Consider the following 20,294-nt stretch of genomic DNA (forward strand, 5'->3'; position numbering starts at 1 on the left):
AAAATGATACAGACAAACTTATTTGCAAAGCAGAGACACAGATGTAGAGAACAAACATGTGGATACCAGTGGGGGAAGGGAGGCTGTGATGAATTGAGAAACAGGGACTGACACATATACACTACTATGTATAAAACAGATATAATAAGAACCTGCTGTATAGCAAAGGGAACTCTACTCAATGCTCTGTGGTGACCTAAATGGGAAGGAAATCCAAAAAAGAGGGGATATATGTATACGTATAGCTGATTCACTTTGCTGTACAGTAGAAACGAACACAACATTGTAAAGCAACTATACTCCAATAAAAATTAATGTAAAAAATATATCTAGACAGCTGTCTGAGTAAATAAACCAAAATAAAATCTGACTATGTCACTTCCTTCTTTGATAAAATCTAAACTCCTCATTATGGGGCTCAAGATGCTCTACAGCTCACCTCTCAAGCTTTCCCTTTCACCATAACCCACCTTCAACCTCAGTTCTAATCCTATGGAATTGCCTGCAGTTTCCCCAAACATACCACTCCATTTGTCATACCCCACTTTTGCCGACACTGTTCTCTTTTCCCAGATTCTCCTGTGTCCCGTGTGGATCTGATGAATGGACACAGCTTTCAGAATTCTGCTCAAAGCTTCCTCCTTTTTGAAACTCTTCCTCACATCCCCCAGCTGCAGTGAGAACTTCTGCATCCTTTTATGATATCATTGCCACTTTATTCTCCTTATTTGTTTATATATGTCTCTCTCCTACTAGACTATGAGTTCTTAGAGACAAGAGAAGGGATCCTTTTCATTTTGTATCATAACATCTAAAACACAGTAGCACTTGATGAATGAGTCCTGAAAGAATTAATAAGGAAATGCTATCCCCTGACACTGAAAACAATATATGCCCAGGCAGAGAGATCATCTCTGTCCTTGGGGAACAGTATAGTGTCTGGTACATGTAAACAGGAGTAAACAGTAAGTAAGAGTAAACAGTAAGAGAAAACTCTTACTGTTTATTGAATGAATAACGAATGAATGACTGAGCAAAAGATAAAATAAATGTCTGCTGTTGGATGCTGCAGGAGGTGACACAAGCCCAAGAGGGGTGCTGGCGAGGTAGCCCTGTGCCTGTCTGGGTTTCCAAGGGCTACAGCTATGTCAGGCAGGCAGGGGTGGGTGTTACTGGAATCTGAGAAGGCATAGAGGAAGAGTAGAAGCTCTCTATAATGAGAGCTGAAGAGGCAGACGCTGGGCTGGTACAAGGAGGAAGACCAAGAGCTGGAGAGAAGCGAGTGGGTTTGAGATAACCTGGGAAGGGGATGAGGCATATGTTTCTTGACATTTTCATCATATAGTACATGCCCGGGTGCCTCCCTTCCCTCAAAAAAAATTTTTTTTTTGGCCGCACCATGTGGCATGTGGGATCTTAGTTTTCCGACCCGGGATCAAACCTGTGCCCCCTGCAGTGGAAGCGTGGTCTTACCACCGGACCGCCAGGGAAGTCCTCCAACTATTTTGATGTCAGTACTTGGGTGAAAAATAAGAATTCTTCACCAAGACTTGGGAACCTTTAAAACCAGGAGCCATAATTGAAAAAAGTCTAAACTCAAACACTATATTCCTATTATCTTTTGTTTTCTTTAGATGCCTGATTGGAAGCCAAGACAGGTAGGCTTTTAACAGCAATCTGAGGATGATCCAAGCCTGACATATTTGAAAAGCATGTCTTTGGGTACAACTCATTATAAGTGCTTTGGGGGCCTACACAGAAAAACTGTCCAGAGCTACTATCTAGCTACCCCATATAAACTTATACCCTAGTAAGCCAGAAGACACAATACTAGTTACTCTGTTACATTTTATCCTATCTTAAAGCTATAATAGGAATTAAAGTGGTAACGACATTAAAAATAACTAATACTTTTGAGCCTACAGTATGTGCCCAGCACTGTTTCTAAGCACTTTCTAGGCATTAATTCTCAAAACAATTCTATGAGGTAGGTACAACTACTATTCTCATTTTATAGATAAAAAACTGAGACTCACAGAGATTAAATAACCTGCCCAATGTCACATGATGAGATACTGAGAGAAATGAGATTTGAACTCAAGTTGTCCTAACCACAATGTCATATTACTTTTCAGAGATTAAGTGCAACTGAGAAAGATTACTGGGAAAGGTAGGGTTTGTACTGGTCCTTCAAGAATGGGAAGAATGTCAGTTGCTAGATATGGCGGAGGGAAGAATTTAAGCAAGGGGTAAAAGTTGGAGGTGGGAGAATGCAGGGAAGGTCTGGGGAGAAGCAGGCAGGGGGACTGTATGGTGCACCACCGGCCTCTAGGGGGAGCTCAAGACATCTTGCCCCCCCCCCCGCCCTCCCCGCCCTCCACCCCACTGCACATTAAAAGGGTCAAAACGGGGAGCAAGAAGATTCTCTCCTCCATAGAGGATGGGTTTTACTTAAACTCAAGGCACTGATTAGGACACATTTCTAGAAGTGGAGCCTTGACAGGGAATAAAGATCACAGCGTATCTGGGCTTGATCTTTCTTGTCTTCACACCTCTTCCATAACTGAGGGATTAGGCCTATAAAGAAGACCATACTTTTCCAGTCTGGTGAGCAAAGGGGGTGGATGTGACATGAAGGAGAGAGGACAGTCAGAATAGAGGAATAAAAGATGAGTTTATCCACAGAGCGATGGGAACTTGGGGCCAGTAGAGTGGTTACGAAATAGCTGCTATGATGAATTTCTTGGGAATTCTTAGGAATAGGAAAAACACCCACACATTATTGCTCAGGTAAATCAGATAGCGTGAATATGAAGTATGTCTAATCAGGATGGGGGTAGTATTTTCTTCAGCAAATCCCAGTAGCTCAGGTCAGGGAACTAAAAAACAAGCAAATAAAAATCACCTAAAAGGTGATGTCATCCTAATTGCTTTGAGACATGACATTATGGATTCTTTGAAAGGAGATTTCACAAAGTACCTAAGCCTGCGTGTGATCTGCAGTGGTAGGTCAGAAAGTATGTATGACAAGAGATGTTCAGTTTATATCTAGAAAGATGGAATTCTGCTTGAATTGACATGGTGAAATGCATTGATTTTGTACACTGTTAAAAATATTATGTATGCACATTTGTTAAATACGCACACAAACCGATCTTTGTATCATGTTTGTTCTTTGCGTTATTTTGGTTAAAATATAAAAGAGGTTGCTTAGGTTTTAAAATCATGTGGATGTGATAAATGACCATGCTTTATTATCTGAAACAGTCAACTCTGTGAAATAGGAGCCCTACTCAGCTGTTATCTGATCTGTGATACAAGATAAAATCATTAGTTCCTTTACATCCCCTTGTTCTCTCAACTTATCCTGTGTGTTATCATTTATATACATGGTTGTAATTAAAGTTAAAAATGATGACACCGTAAAAAAAGATCACCTAAAAGGTAACCCACCAGGGTTGAAGGTGAGCAGGGTGATGGAGGTAGTGGGTTAAGGAAGGGCATGGTGATCTGACTCTAGAATTGGTTAAGTGAGTGATGAGGAAATGCCAGCCAAGAGGAGTGGTTTCTAGTGCAAGAGCAGGAAGTTTGGGGACAACAGGGAAGGAAGAACCAGAGGTCATAGTGAAGCATTAACTAAACAAGCAGGGGCCAGGTGGGGAACGGTAGAAGAGCAGGAAGCTATTTAAGTACCAAGAAATGAGGAAGTCTAGGGTGTCACCCTGCCAAGGGGATGGCTGTCAGTGAAACTGACCATGTTGGGAAATTGGGATATCAGGATGTGAGAAAGTCATCCGCATGGATACTGGCTGTCCTACGTGTTGGCAGATGTTGGAGAGAAAGAGTGGACCTGGTGGTGGTGTGTCCTGGCGAAAGGCAGAAAGGATGCTGGAGGTCGGCACACGATGCATTTGAAGGTGGGATGAGGGCAGTGTACGTGCTAAGTGTGTGATGACAGAGGGAAAATGGTGCAGAGGCAGGTGGGGTAGGGAGAATGGGTCTGTGCCAAGCTCATCCCTCGGCTCTGATATGGTGGTGGGGGGAAGAGGATGTCATAGGAGCGTGCAGAGGGAGAAGCCAAATTTATGCAAGCCAGGGCCATTGATCCAAGGTGATGGCATCAGGCCAGGCTACGGCTGAAGTGGAGGCCCAGCTCGGGGTGACTTGGCTGTGCTGGGAGAATGCATTCCTGTCTCTTGTCTGCTTCCATGACCTACATGTTGGCAAGCTAGAGAATGAGACAGGGTCAGGGGGAAATATGACTGTCTTTTTTTCCTGCTTTTTTTTCCTCCCTAAAACATCCTTTTACTCTGCTTTCTACCGTATGCCGTAACAATTTACAATTTCATCTTCTACCATATTGCATGTCCTAATAACCACGATGTATTCCCACATGTTATTCTGTTATTATTTTAGAGGAAGCTGCCAGAATTTAATCTCACTCTCCTCTAAGACAGTTTACGGTCCAGCCACGTTGCTATGCAACCACCCACAATTAATAAAAATCAGACAGGTAAGCAGCTTGAAGCATGACACTGCGCCACACGCCACAGACATCCTTGAATTCCAGGATACGATAAAACTTGGGGATCTCGAATCTTTGGAATCTCAAGATTTTGAAAACTTGTTCTCAAAGAGTTCCCGGGGAAAAAGAAAGAATGTTGTCTATGAATCACCACAGAGAGGTGGCTAAGAGCGTGGGCTCAGGAATCAGACAGATTTGTGGTCAAAGAGGTCAAGAGGCCCAACTGGCAGCTACAGATCCTTGGTCAAATCTCGGACCTTCTCTACGTCTTGGATGCTTCATCTCTCAATGGGGATAATACCTGGCTCACAATGTTGCTGGGGACTAAATAAGACAGCGCAATAATGCCTGCAAGGAACTCCACAGAGTAAGTGCTCAATAAACGCCATGAATGCTATGACATTTTTTAAAGTTACTATCATTTTTCTTACTTGGTAAGTTTCTTCAGGAAAGTTGCTGGTAAACTTAGTATATATACATACATATACGTACATACATATATGTAAGTATATGTATGTATATACACAGGATGCATTTGTTAAGCAGATGGATATTTCTTCAAACTGACTTTCCTTAGAGCTGTATCTTGGTCTTCAATATTATACCATTTGCCGCTTATAACAATCCTGAATTCTGCTTGATTTGCTTTACCTACGGATTAGAAACATGTTGCTCTATGGAAGATGAAGCCACTCGGGGAGAGGAACAGAATCGGCATATCTGGTGAAGCGTGGACTTTCCATACTTACTCCTGCACACAGGCATTCGGCAAGATCTCGCAAGAGGGGGCCCAGGAAGATGCCTGCACACGGTCTCACTGAGGGGGACACGCCGGCCTTTGGCCGTCAGCCTTTGGCATACCTGCTGTCTCCGCTGGGTTCCAACACCACAACTGACAGAACACTGTAATGAGAATTGGGCGACAGAGTCAAACGGAGTGTGAGCAGACACATCCCCTGCAGCAACAGCGACATCTCCTACGGTGAAACAGGAGGGGTGTTACGTATGGGTGCACCAATAAGTAAGCATTTCCTAGGCTTGGACATCTTTTAGGAGATGGAGATTTTCCCTCACCCCACCACTCCCCATCACTCCCCTCCCCTCCCCTCTGCCTTTTCTTTTCTCTCTTCCCTTCTTCCCTCCCTTCCTTCCTTCCTCCTTACTTTCTTCCTTTCTGAGATAGTAACTAATTTCTAGTGATTTATTTATTATATCTAGTGCGGTTTTATGGTCTTGTAATTGATGTCTAATTTATTTTTTAGATGTCTAATCTAATTTATTTTATTTTTTAGCTATTTATTAATATAGTAGGATGACTTTGCTTTTTAAAAACTGACATAATATAGACAATAATATGGTATTAACTTTGTTGAATAGAATTATTGTGGTGATCTTTTCATAACGTATACAAACATTGAATCACCATGTTGCACACCTGAAATGAATATATTATATGCCAATTATAGTTCACTAAAAAAAATTAAAATTAAAAAATGACATACACCCATGATCAAGAATTCAAGAAGTAGAAAAGTATAAAAGGAAAGTTTTTGTTTTAAAAAACACGCAAACTGCTCTACATAAGAGAACATTAATATTTGATAATCACTGTGTCTGTAACATTGATATTTGGTAGTCATAATTACATGTGTACATGCAATTTTAATTTAAAATTTTACTGCAATTTTATTAGGTATATTAGAAAAAAATAAACTAAAATAAGATTAAAAGAGTTGCTGAATGGCAGATTTTTTCCCACTATTAAGTGATTAATTCCCAAAAGAACTCTCTGAAGTTAAGAAAGAAGATGAAAGAAACCAACAAGAGGTTTGGGTAGTTATTTTTACTGACATATTTTGACTTAACGAGAGTATCTAGTAAGCACATTTACATTTCCTCTCACCCATCTCTCCTGTGCAACATTCAATTTGTTTTTGTTAAATTATTTAGCTAACATCAAGATTTTCTGATATTTACGTTCTGTTCTGAGATGCAGTTGCTGGTTGATTACTCTTAATTCTGTAAATGAATTTACGATCCATCTTCCATCTTTTTTCACCAGCATCTGTGCCTTCCTGGATTTTTTATTTTTAGTCATCTTGATGCTTCATCATGGCCCTGCAAGTTTTTCGAGACGGGCTTATGGGTATGTATGCTCTGATTGCCTCTCTTGCCTTTCCACATGAAGAACAAACAAGATGAAGAGAAAATACCTGGGTCATACTTCCTTTCCTTTTGAATTGTGCAGACACTGCTTCACTGTCTTCTTGCATCTAATGCTACTGTGAAGGTGTAGCAGGCCAAGCAGGGAATTTTTGTTGTTTATTTGTTTGCCTTTTATGCTCAGAGGCCTTTGGCTCCTTTCTTTACCAATGAAGTTCAGCACCTAAGCAGGCTATGTCTTAGTGGGTCATACTTTAGTGGCACGTGATATACCATTATGACTTGCAAATTAAAGCTTTTATTAAAGGAAACTAATTCCCCTTAATTATCTCTGAATATTTTTCTGTTCCATTCGTTTTGTTCTTCTCACAAATACCAATCACACTTATGTCTAATCTCCTCTCTCTGCCTTTCCATATCCATCATTGCCTCTAAAAACCAATTTTACATCTTACTCTTTTTCATATCATATGAGTTATCCAGCTTGTACACCATAGCTCTCTGTTTCCAGTCATTTTAATTACTTTTTGTTGCTTGTAAAGTAACTTTTACGTCTGCTGTCTAAAGTTCTTCTTTTCACTTTTTTTCCCTGACTATTCCAAGTTGTCTTTTCATCTCCTTCTGTTGACTCATAATCTCTTTCTGAACTCAAACCTCATTTTAAAGCCACTTTCCCCCAAACATCATGACTATAATTTCCTTGGGAATATGGAGCCTGTTTTTCAGAACTTTTCTCTGGGTAATACCTTTGTGATACTATGCTGTTCATATGACTCTTGCTTCCTGTTCCTTTCCCCACACCTTAACTTCTTTCTTCCCCTTCAATTTTTTTCCCCCAGTTTTGATGCATAGTTTTTATGCCGGAGCTTTTTTTTTTTTACATCTTTATTGGCGTATAATTGCTTTACAGTGGTGTGTTAGTTTCTGCTTTATAACAAAGTGAATCAGTTATACATATACATATGTTCCCATAGCTCCTCCCTCTTGCCGGAGCTTTTTAAACGCAGCTGGCTGTTTGGGAATACCACGGGTTTGGGGAACGAGCTAGGGCATTTCCGTAAATTGGCTGTCTTCAACAGTCTGTCACCAAACTTTTATTTCCTTTGCCCATATATCTCTTCAGATGTTGGCATTGGAAGGGTCGGTGTGACTCAGGGAACAGCCTCTTAAGTAACTTGTTCACTGCGTAATCATCCAGTGATTGCTGCCCTCCTTCCTCCACACCACTCCATTTCTGCAGCCTTCCTTGGCTGGGAGGCCTAAACATGTGGCTTCTCCTGCAGCTCCATCTCCCCCACGGCTCTGCAGGGACAATCACAGTGTTTTCAGGGGCAGCGCATGGTCCCCCATCTAGTGTCTGTAATCAAAGAACCGTTGAGTAGGCCTTTCAGGACCATCACACTTACTCCTAGGGAAATCTATATCCTGCTCGTGCCTGAGGAAATCTTTGTCATCCCTCAGCCTTCCCTCCCTCATTTTGGTCCAGATTTTATGGTCTTTGGCAGGTGTATCTCATAATTGATAGTTTGGGTTTGTGGCCATTTCATTGTTCATTAAAGACAGGATGTTCCTGCTCTTTCATCCTCTTTGTGGGTATTTTGTTGGGTTTCACAGAAGGGGAATGGAATTTTTTTAAATGCCTTTATTGTCCTCTTTAACAGAAAGCCCTAATTATTAAGTTTTTCAGTACAGAGGGAAGCTTTTTGTAAGCTTTTGAACAAATAATTAAAAATTACCATTAGCAACTTATGTATTTTTCTAACACATCAAATCATCATCTAGGAGTTTTCCATAGAATATAAAAACAGTAGTTACATAATTGCCAATCACCACTCATAAGCCATTTCTCATGATCAGTATTTGACTTTTCTCCCCATTATGAATGGGAAGACCATTTGTAAACCCCTCTTCTAGATGGAGGTCTCACGTGACCTTGTATCTGCTAAGTTCAAGGTTAGCGTGCCATTAGAGAAGGTTCACAGCTGAGACAGCAGAGAGGACAGAACCAGTGCCATTAATTATGACTCACAAAACAGCAACTTTATGCCAAAGCTTCTATGATTTATTCCATAGAAATATGGTAGATTCCTCTGGAAGAGCTCATGGGAACAACATACCCTGAGTTCTTGTAACTTTGGAACTATTTGTCTGCGACCTTCAAACTTGAAGATCAGTTGGGCAGGACAGAAAATCCTTGGTTCACATTTCCTCTTTTAGTACATTAAAGGTGTTGCTCCATTGTTTTCTACTGTGAAGTGGTATTGTTGCGAAGTCTGATGCTAACCTGATTTTCTTTCCCTAGTAAGTGACTTGGTCCTTTTGCCTAGAAACACTAACACATTATTCTTTAATCTTTAACATCCAGTGTCTTTAGTAGAGTATGTCTTGATATTGACCATTCTGGGTCAATTTTCCCAGGTATATGGTGTGCCCTTTCAGTGTGGTGCTTGGAATCTTTTATTTATAGTCTTGTTCTGTTACATTGTTTCGGTTTTCTTTTCTCAGGACTCTAATCGGGTCTCATCCTTTAGACCAAACTCTAAAGCTGCATTTTCTACAACACTTTCCTGGGGCTCAGGCAGACTCAGATGTTTCCCCTCAATTTTCACTTATTTCTGTAGATGGGGCAACTTTATTGGACTTTATATACAATTCTTTTCATCGGTCTGCCTCATTCAACTGTGAGCTCATTGAAGACTGTATTCTTGATTGTCTCAGATTCCTGGTACCTGGAGTAATCAATCATAGCAGTGCTCAGTAAATGACTGTGAAGATGCTGAGCTGTGGCAATAGGCATATTCAATTTAGAAGAAGATTCTACAAGTCTATTTATTTCAGTCAACAAATAAGAGCATTTCTATCCTAAGTACCTGATTTATCAATAAGCTGAAACTGTCTTGTTGATAAGATTTTGTGTGTGTGTGTGTGTGTGTGTGTGTGTGTGTGTGAATATCCCTTTCATGCAGTTGTGTGCTAGTAAATGTTTCACAACAGGTCCATGGAAAAGAGGGCCCTGATTGTAACATTTGCCAATTTCTGTGGTGTAAATATTCCCATCAGGGCTGATTTCAAGCTGTCGTCCAAATGTCATTGAATACAAGGTAGGAAGAGATCACAATTGGTTCTCGAAAGCTAGTATGAACTGGCTCCAACACACTACTGCCTTGCTGAGTCATAATTAATAAATCTATTGAAAACTGGAAAGCCATATTTGGAAATCCATGTGTCCTGGACATATCTTGAGCTGTACTTTGTAAAATGTCTCATGTATAGAGATCTTTCCCTTTTTACTTAGCATATGGACATATTTCAAGAATTGAAGAGTTGGCAGGTATAGGTAACTGAATACAGGAGGCAAAGTCAGAGATGATCAGAAGTGTTGGAAAGATGCTGGTGCACTGACAGGGACAGGAAGTAGGTGGCGGAGCTGGTTGGGAATGAAGAGGGTGTCCCTTTGCTTTCCCATAATGAGGATACATCCTACTTGGGGAGCTAAGGACAGGTACTGAAGAGAAAGTCAGAAACTGTTCCTGGAGACAGAGAGTCACCTACAGAAGTCAGAGGAGAAGTCCCACCACAGAATCATCGATGGAGGAAAAATGCAGTGATAAAAATCAAAGGGTCAAATACTGAGCTTTTTGGAGATTTGGAAGAAGGCAAACCAATAGAAAAGATGCAGTCGGGTAAGTAGGAAAAATAAATAACACCAAGAAACGCCCTGAAGGAGAATGATGAAAGTGGACAAAATGGCCAAATGCTCCATCAAAGTAGAGAGAACAAAGAATGAGGAGAGGCTACTGGATTTCAGTCAAAGGAATAGGGTCACAAAACCGTCCACAAGGGGTATGTGGATTGCAGAAATCCACCTTTAGGGAAGACTGCCCCATATAAGTGTCGATGCTCCTTGTTTTTTTTTTTTCAAATTTATTTATTTATGTAATTTATTTATTTTTGGCTGCGTTGGGTCTTTGTTGCCGTGCGCGGGCTTTTTCTAGTTGTGGCGAGCAGGGGCTACTCTTCGTTGCAATGCACGGGCTTCTCATTGTGGTGGCTTCTCCTTTTGTGGAGCACGGGCTCCAGGCATGTGGGCTTCAGTAGTTGTGGCACACAGGCTCGGCAGTTGTGGCTCGCAGGCCCTAGTGCGCAGGCTCAGTAGTTGTGGCGCACAGGTTTAGCTGCCTTGCGGCATGTGGGATCTTCCCGGACCAGGGCTCGAACCTGTGTCCCCTGCATTGGCAGGCAGATTCTCTACCACTGCGCCACCAGGGAAGCCAATGCTCCTTTTTGGTAACTAGAAAAGCAGTGTAAGAATTGAAGGTTCCTTTCTGCCTAAAACTGGGTTCAGATCTAAGGAAATCAAGGAAAAGGAATGAGCCAATGAATGAACAAAGCCCAAACATGTCATGAATAGAGCTAGTGTCGGGGAGAGAGGAGTATTCCAGATGCAGCCTAAGAGGCCTGGCTCGGCGAAAAGCGGAAATTCTGGTGTGGCTTTTCAGTCTTTCTGGGTTCAGGGGTAGTGGCCAGTTCCAAAGTGGAAGGGCCTCATCCAGAACCACAAGATTGATGGCTGCCCTGGAATGAGCCATCCCATGCCAGAGGGACGAGCCTGGCAAAAAGCTTTAGGGATGGTGGCAATTTGGCATCAGAGTCTCTGCCAAAACAAAGCAACTCAGAAATGAGAGAAAATTTCAACCATCAAGAGAAAAGCTGAATTCCGTAGGAAACACAAACTGCTGGGCGACACGTGGGCCTAACTGGACCCAAGTCTGAACGTTGGCTCTGCCTTCCTGTGCACGTGGGCACACCTGCTCCTCCTCCCACATGCAGGTGTCCTGGAGATGTGGCCTTGGCTAGGAGCAGGAAGATGTCCTGACTGTGCTTGTGCTGACCTCTTGGAGTGTGCACAAGCTTGCTCTCGCCTTGGTGAATGGTCGCCTAGGAAACTGATCTGCCTCAGGTCCAGCCCAGCTCACGTGGCTAAACTCTTCTGTCTCCTCTTCTTTCTTCCAGCAAAATCTCTTCCAGTGAATGATTTTCCTGTCCTCTGTTAGCTGGCCTGAGCTTTACTACAGCTCACTACTTCAACACCATTTTGCATTTCCCCTGTCTTTGCAAACGCTCTTGAGGAAGAGTATTTACCTGCTCAGAGGTCTATAGGGCCCAAGGACCTGTCAGCAATCTCATGGCCGCTGGCCTCAAGGACGCTACAGGCCAGATGAGAAGACCACGTGGATGCTCAGGAAGTAGCTCCCCATTAAAACGCAATAAAAAAGAAAACCTGGGGTCATTATGAGTTAAAGCTGGGAAATGCTGTATGATTTTAGGGAGTGGAAGACTTCACAGAGGAGGGAAGCTTAGAGCTGGGCCCAGGATTTGAGGGTAACAAGAGCAAAGACACAAGGCAAGCCTGAGTAAACGTGGTAAAGGGTGTTCATTCAGTGAAACATACCCAGCAACTACAAATTCCGTTATTCACAGAGGGAATGCACAGGAGAGGAAAGCAAGGATGTCAGCCCCAGCCTCTCCTCTAAAAGGCCAGTGAGAAGAGTTTGTTTAGGAGGTAGGATGGAACTGTGAAGGCCTCTTTTCTCTCAGAGGAAATAAGAAAAGAGGTGAGGAGGGTGTGGTATTTTAGAGCACAGCAGGGGTTCTAGGTGCTCCCGGGCTGCATCCGCTCACGCCTTGTCTTTCCCTTTTCCTGCCTCTTCCTCTTGGGTTAGGGCAGCACTTGCTCAGAGAAGTTATTTCCCAGAGCCATCCCTACTTTGGACACATTGAAGGGCTAAGCAGCCCTCCCAAGGATGAGGGGCAGGTGGGGAAATGCTTCTCAAATGGTAATGTGCCTGACAACACCTGGGGATCTTGTTCAAATGCAGGTTCTGATTCCTTAGGTCAGGGTGGGACTTGAGAGCCTTATCTCTTACAAGTTCCCAGCTTCTAAAAAGATGCCCATTTGGCTGGTCCCAGTGTCACAATGAGTGCAGTAAGGTGACCAAGCATTCACGATGCCAAGAGTTCTCTCCACAAATGCGTGGCTATCCCCTCCCTGAAGTTCTGCCCCTAACCTTATGGAGACAGTAACCGGAAGCATTTAATGAGGGTTTGGGGAAACATTTAGGTAGACCCTCAGTGACCTGGATGAGGACCATGACTTGTGGCTTGTCAGTTAAGATAGTTTATACATACTAGCACTTAATTGAGCTAGACAGTTAAAACAGGAAAAATATAAAACTGTAGAACATGCAGATAAAAGTACTGTCAATCCAACCTATGCTAGAAGGATGCTCAGGGGGATGGGAAGGGTCCACTCAGTTAGGTGTTTCCATACCTAATATCTCATGTTATCCTCAGAACAACCACTGTGTTAAAAGAAAGGAAAATGGAGGCTCACACAGGTTAAGGATATGGAACGAGGTCACCTGCAGGCATTAAAGCTTGTAGGTTCCATCATGGGTCTGTTTGGCTCAAAAGCTCTTGTTCTTGCATGAGAGACATGAGTGTACACAGTTTATACTAAACTTGGGTCACACAAACTCAGGTTTGAATCCTAGCTCTACCCTTGGGAAGGCGACTTCAGTCTGAATGTACCTCTGTTTTCTCATCTACAGAAATGGATACATCAGCTCCCAGGGCCGTCGTTAGGATGAGATGGGAGTGGTATCATACAATAGGTTGCAACCCTACCATCACTGAATTTAGGACTCAGGGAAGTTCATAAATGTCAGTTATTGTCCTTTCTTATTTCTTGAAATTATTTCTAAGGTTAGGCTGCCCCTCTGATCCCAGAAGATACACATTTGGGGCAGTGACTGGAGATTAGAGGACCCTCGTTACAGACCTCAACTACCTGCTTCAGAACCTTTGCTAAAACCTCAGCCTATAGACAGTAACGATGCAGCAAGACTGGAAGAAAGAGCTGGAATAAGAATAAAGGGGGCTGCTGCCAAAGAGGCAAGAGACCATTTCTTCCCTCTTTGTTTCCTGGTGCGCGAAGAGAGGGGATTAAGAGCGCTGCTTAAAGGAGCTCCAGAGATGGTCGCGAGCCGCGGCTAAAAGTGCGGACCCCAGAGACGGGCATGAGACGCTAAGGCTGCTGCTGCCGCCACCAAGAAGCCTGTGTGCGAGCACAGCTTACTATCCACACACCCCCTTCCGGGGAGCCTGCGCAGCCCGCCACTGCCAGCGTCCCGGGATCCAGGGACTACTTCCCCGGTAGAACGCACCCCGAGCCTCAGGCTGGTGCAACGTCCAGCCGGTCTCTGGCGCCGCAGGCCCGCCCCGCCCTCCGTGCCCCGCCCTCCCCCGGGCCTGAGTGAGCCAGAGCCCCCGAATCAGCGGCTCCTTTAACCCCGTCCTGTCTGAGCAAAGAACAGATGCCCTCAGGTGACCTACACGCAGAGGCGGGGCCAAATCCAAAGCTGAGCCCCTGGGAGCTGTGAGAACAAAGAAGAGAAAAGGAAATCTCTCCCAGCAGCCTCAGAAGCAGCGGATTAAAGCTCCACAATCAACTTGATGTACCTGCATCTGTGGAATACATGAATAGACAACGAATCATCCCAAATTGAGGAGGTGGACTTTGAGAGCAAGATTTATGATTTTTTCCCCTTTTCCTCTTTTTGTGAGTGTGTATGTGTATGCTTCTGTGTGAGATTTTGTCTGTATAGCTTTGCTTCCACCATTTGTCCTAGGGTTCTATCCATCCATTTTTTAAAAAATTTTTTCTTAATAATTATTTTTTATTTTAATAACTATTTTATTTTACTTTATTTTATTTTACTTTACCTTCTTTCTTTCTTTCCTTTTTTCCTTTCTTCCCTCCTTCCTTCCTTCCTTCCTCCCTCCCTCACTCACTCACTCCTTTCTTTTTCTTTCTTTCTTTCTTTCTTTTTCTTTCTTTCTTTCTTTCATTCTTCCTTTGTTTCTTTCTACTTCTACCAATTCTTTCTTTCTACTTTTTCTCCCTTTTATTCTGAGCCGTGTAGATGAAAGGCTCTCGGTGCTGCAGCCAGGAGTCAGTGCTGTGCCTCTGAGGTGGGAGAGCCAACTTCAGGACACTGGTCCACAAGAGACCTCCCAGCTCCACATAATATCAAACGGCGAAAATCTCCCAGAGATCTCCATCTCAACGCCAGCACCCAGCTTCACTCAACGACCAGCAAGCTACAGTGCTGGACATCCTATGCCAAACAACTAGCAAGACAGGAACACAACCCCACCCATTAGCAGAGAGGCTGCCCAAAATCATAATAAGTCCACAGACACCCCAAAACACACCACCAGACGTGGACCTGCCCACCAGAAAGACAAGATCCAGCCTCATCCACCAGAACACATGCACTAGTCCCCTCCAACAGGAAGCCTACACAACCCACTGAACCAACCTTAGCCACTGGGGACAGACACCAAAAACAACAGGAACTACGAACCTGCAGCTTGCAAAAAGGAGACCCCAAACACAGTAAGATAAGCAAAATGAGAAGACAGAAAAACACACATCAGTTGAAGGAGCAAGACAAAGACCCACCAGACCTAACAAATGAAGAGGAAATAGGCAGTCTACCTGAAAAAGAATTCAGAATAATGATAGTAAAGATGATCCAAAATCTTGGAAATAGAATAGACAAAATACAAGAAGCATTTAACAAGAACCTAGAATAACTAAAGATGAAGCAAACAATGATGAACAACACAATGAATGAAATAAAAAATACTCTAGATGGGATCAATAGAAGAATAACTGAGGCAGAAGAACGGATAAGTGACCTGGAAGATAAAATAGTGGAAATAACTACTGCAGAGCAGAATAAAGAAAAAAGAATGAAAAGAACTGAGGACAGTCTCAGAGACCTCTGGGACAACATTAAATGCACCAACATCCGAATTATAGGGGTTCCAGAAGAAGAAGAGAAAAAGAAAGGGACTGAGAAAATATTTGAAGAGATTATAGTTGAAAACTTCCCTAATATGGGAAAGGAAATAGTTAATCAAGTCTAGGAAGCACAGAGAGCCCGATACAGGATAAATCCAAGGAGAAATATGCCAAGACACATGTTAATCAAACTGTCAAAAATTAAATACAAAGAAAACATATAAAAAGCAACAAGGGAAAAACAACAAATAACACACAAGGGAATCCCCATAAGGTTAACCGCTGATCTTTCAGCAGAAACTCTGCGAGCCAGAAGGGACTGGCAGGACATATTTAAAGTGATGAAGGAGAAAAACCTACAACCGAGATTACTCTACCCAGCAAGGATCTCATTCAGATTTGATGGAGAAATTAAAAGCTTTACAGACAAGCAAAAGCTGAGACAGTTCAGCACCACCAAACGAGCTTTACAACAAATGCTAAAGGAAATTCTCTAGGCAGGAGACACAAGAGAAGGAAAAGACCTACAATAACGAACCCAAAACAATTAAGAAAATGGGAATAGGAACATACATATCGATAATTACCTTAAATGTAAATGAACTAAATGCTCTCGCCAAAAGAGACAGATTGGCTGAATGGATACAAAAACAAGACCCATATATATGCTGTCTACAAGAGACCCACTTAAGACCTAGAGACACATACAGACTGAAAGTAAGGGGATGGAAAAAGATATTCCATGCAAATGGAAACCAAAAGAAAGCTGGAGCAGCAATTCTCGTATCAGACAAAATAGACTTTAAAGTGAAGACTATCAGAAGAGACAAAGAAGGACACTACGTAATGATCAAGGGATCGATCCAAGAAGAAGATATAACAATTGTAAATATTTATGCACCCAACATAGGAGCACCTCAATACATAAGGCAAATACTAACAGCCATAAAAGGGGAAATCAACAGTAATACATTCATAGTAGGGGACTTGAACACCCCACTTTCACCAATGGAAAGATCATCCAAAATGAAAATAAATAAGGAAACAAAAGCTTTAAATGATACATTAAACAAGATGGACTTAATTGATATTTATAGGACATTCCATCCAAAAACAACAGAATACACATTTTCCCCAAGTGCTCGTGGAACATTATACAGGATAGATCATATCCTGGATCACAAATCAAGCCTTGGTAAATTTAAGAAAATTGAAATTGTATCAAGTATCTTTTCCGACCACAACGCTATGAGACTAGATATCAATTACAGGAAAAGATCTGTAAAAAATACAAACACGTGGAGGCTAAACAACACACTACTTAATAACGAAGTGATCACTGAAGAAATCAAAGAGGAAATCAAAAAATACCTAGAAACAAATGACAATGGAGACACGACGACCCAAAACCTATGGGATGCAGCAAAAGCAGTTCTGAGAGGGAAGTTTATAGCAATACAATCTTACCTTAAGAAAAAGGAAACATCTCGAATAAACAACCTAACCTTGTACCTAAAGCAATTAGAGAAAGAAGAACAACAAACCCCCAAAGTTAGCAGAGGGAAAGAAATCATAAAAATCAGATCAGAAATAAATGAAAAAGAAATGAAGGAAACAATAGCAAAGGTCAATAAAACTAAAAGCTGGTTCTTTGAGAAGATAAACAAAATTGATAAACCATTAGCCTGACTCATCAAGAAAAAAAGGGAGAAGACTGAAATCAACAGAATTAGAAATGAAAAAGGAGAAGTAACAACTGACACTGTAGAAATAGAAAACATCATGAGAGACTACTACAAACAACTCTATGCCAATAAAATGGACAACCTGGAAGAAATGGACAAATTCTTAGAAAGGCACAACCTGCCAAGACTGAATCAGGAAGAAATAGAAAATATGAACAGACCAATCACAAGCACTGAAATTGAAACTGTGATTAAAAATCTTCCAACAAACAGAAGCCCAGGACCAGATGGCTTCACAGGCAAATTCTATCAAACATTTAGAGAAGAGCTATCACCTACCCTTCTCAAACTCTTCCAAGATATAGCAGAGGGAGGAACACTCCCAAACTCATTCTACGAGGCCACCATCACCCTGATACCAAAACCAGACAAGGATGTCACAAAGAAAGAAAACTACAGGCCAATATCACTGATGAACATAGATGCAAAAATCCTCAACAAAATACTAGCAAACAGAATCCAACAACACTTTAAGAGGATATTACACCATGATCAAGTGGGGTTTATTCCAGGAATGTAAGGATTCTTCAATATACGCAAATCAATCAATGTGATACACCAAAATAACAAATTGAAGGAGAAAAACCATATGATCATCTCAATAGATGCAGAGAAAGCTTTTGACAAAATTCAACACCCATTTATGATAAAAACCCTCCAGAAAGTAGGCATAGAGGGAACTTACCTCAACATAATAAAGGCCCTATATGACAAACCCACAGCCAACATCATCCTCAATGGTGAAAAACTGAAAGCATTTCCACTGGGATCAGGAACAAGACAAGGTTGCCCACTCTCACCACTCTTATTCAACATAGTTTTGGAAGTTTTAGCCACAGCAATCAGAGAAGAAAAGGAATCCAAATCAGAAAAGAAGAATTAAAGCTGTCACTGTTTGCAGATGACATGATACTATACATAGAGAATCCTAAAGATGCTACCAGAAAACTACTAGAGCTAATCAATGCATTTGGTAAAGTAGCAGGATACAAAATTAATGCACAGAAATCTCTGGCATTCCTATACACTAATGATGAAAAATCTGAAAGTGAAATCAAGCAAACACTCCCATTTACCATTGCAACAAAAAGAATAAAATGTCTAGGAATAAACCTACCTAAGGAGACAAAAGACCTGTATGCAGAAAATTATAAGACACTGATGAAAGAAATTAAAGATGATACAAATAGATGGAGAGATATACCATGTTCTTGGATTGGAAGAATCAACATTGTAAAAATGACTGTACTACCCAAAGCAATCTACGGATTCAATGCAATCCCTATCAAACTACCACTGGCATTTTTCACAGAACGAGAACAAAAAATTTCACAATTTGTATGGAAACACAAAAGACCCCGAATAGCCAAAGCAATCTTGAGAACAAAAAACGGAGCTGGAGCAATCAGGTTCCCTGACTTCAGACTATACTACAAAGCTACAGTAATCAAGACAGTATGGTACTGGCACAAGAACAGTAAGATAGATCAATGGAACAGGATAGAAAGCCCAGAGATAAACCCACGCATATATGGTCACCTTATCTTCGATAAAGGAGGCAGGACTGTACAGTGGAGAAAGGACAGCCTCTTCAATAAGTGGTGCTGGGAAAACTGGACAGCTACATGTAAAAGTATGAGATTAGATCACTCCCTAACACCATACACAAAAATAAGCTCAAAATGGATTAAAGACCTAAATGTAAGGCCAGAAACTATCAAACTCTTAGAGGTTAACATGGGCAGAACACTCTATGACATAAACCACAGCAAGATCCTTTTTGACCCACCTCTTAGAGAAATGGAAAAAAAAATAAACAAATGGGACCTAATGAAACTTCAAAGCTTTTGCACAGCAAAGGAAACCATAAACAAGACCAAAAGACAACCCCCAGAATGGGAGAAAATATTTGCAAATGGAGCAACAGACAAAGGATTAATCTCCAAAATGTATAAGCAGTTCATGCAGCTCAATAACAAAAAAACAAACAACCCAATCCAAAAATGGGCAGAAGACCTAAATAGACATTTCTCCAAAGAAGATATACAGACTGCCAACAAACACATGAAAGAATGCTCAACATCATTAATCATTAGAGAAATGCAAATCAAAACTACAATGAGATATCATCTCACACCGGTCAGAATGGCCATCATCAAAAAGTCTAGAAACAATAAATGCTGGAGAGGGTGTGGAGAAAAGGGAACACACTCTTGCACTGCTGGTGGGAATGTGCATTGGTACAGCCACTATGGAGAACAGTATGGAGGTTCCTTAAAAAACTACAAATAGAACTACCATATGACCCAGCAATCCCACTACTGGGCATATACCCTGAGAAAACAATAATTCAAAAAGAGTCATGTACCAAAATGTTCGTTGCAGCTCTATTTACAATAGCCCGGAGATGGAAACAACCTAAGTGTCCATCATCGGATGAATGGATAAAGAAGATTTGGCACATATATACAATGGAATATTACTCAGCCATAAAAAGAAACGAAATTGAGCTATTTGTAATGAAGTGGATAGACCTAGAGTCTATCATACAGAGTGAAGTAAGTCAGAAAGAGAAAGACAAATACTGTATGCTAACACATATATATGGAATTTAAGAAAAAAAAATGTCATGAAGAACCTAGGGGTAAGATGGGAATAAAGACACAGACCTACTAGAGAATGGACTTGAGGATATGGGGAGCGGGAAGGGTAAGCTGTGACAAAGCAAGAGAGAGGCACGGGCATATATACACTACCAAACGTAAGGTAGATAGCTAGTGGGAAGCAGCCACATAGCACAGGGAGATCAGCTCGGTGCTTTGTGACCGCCTGGAGGGGTGGGATAGGGAGGGTGGGAGGGATGGAGACGAAGAGGGAAGAGATATGGGAACATATGTATATGTATAACTGATTCACTTTGTTATGAAGCAGAAACTAACACACCATTGTAAAGCAATTATACTCCAATAAAGATGTAAAAAAAAAAGAA

The 20,294-nt window shown here is 41.6% G+C and overlaps 1 protein-coding gene across 1 annotated transcript in view; it reads right to left on the reverse strand.

Annotated features, from left to right (window-relative positions):
- Positions 1–20,294, reverse strand: part of ADAMTSL3 (ADAMTS like 3) — a 373,694-nt gene that overhangs the window by 66,913 nt on the left and 286,487 nt on the right. Inside the window, 1 exon segment of the mRNA XM_029237311.1 lies at positions 5,275–5,428. Coding sequence (XP_029093144.1) covers positions 5,275–5,428 — 154 coding nt within the window.

The sequence above is a fragment of the Monodon monoceros genome, unplaced genomic scaffold (genome assembly GCF_005190385.1).
Source record: "Monodon monoceros isolate NGI ecotype Baffin Bay Population unplaced genomic scaffold, NGI_Narwhal_1 Super_Scaffold_21, whole genome shotgun sequence".
NCBI classification, from domain to species: Eukaryota; Metazoa; Chordata; class Mammalia; order Artiodactyla; family Monodontidae; genus Monodon; species Monodon monoceros.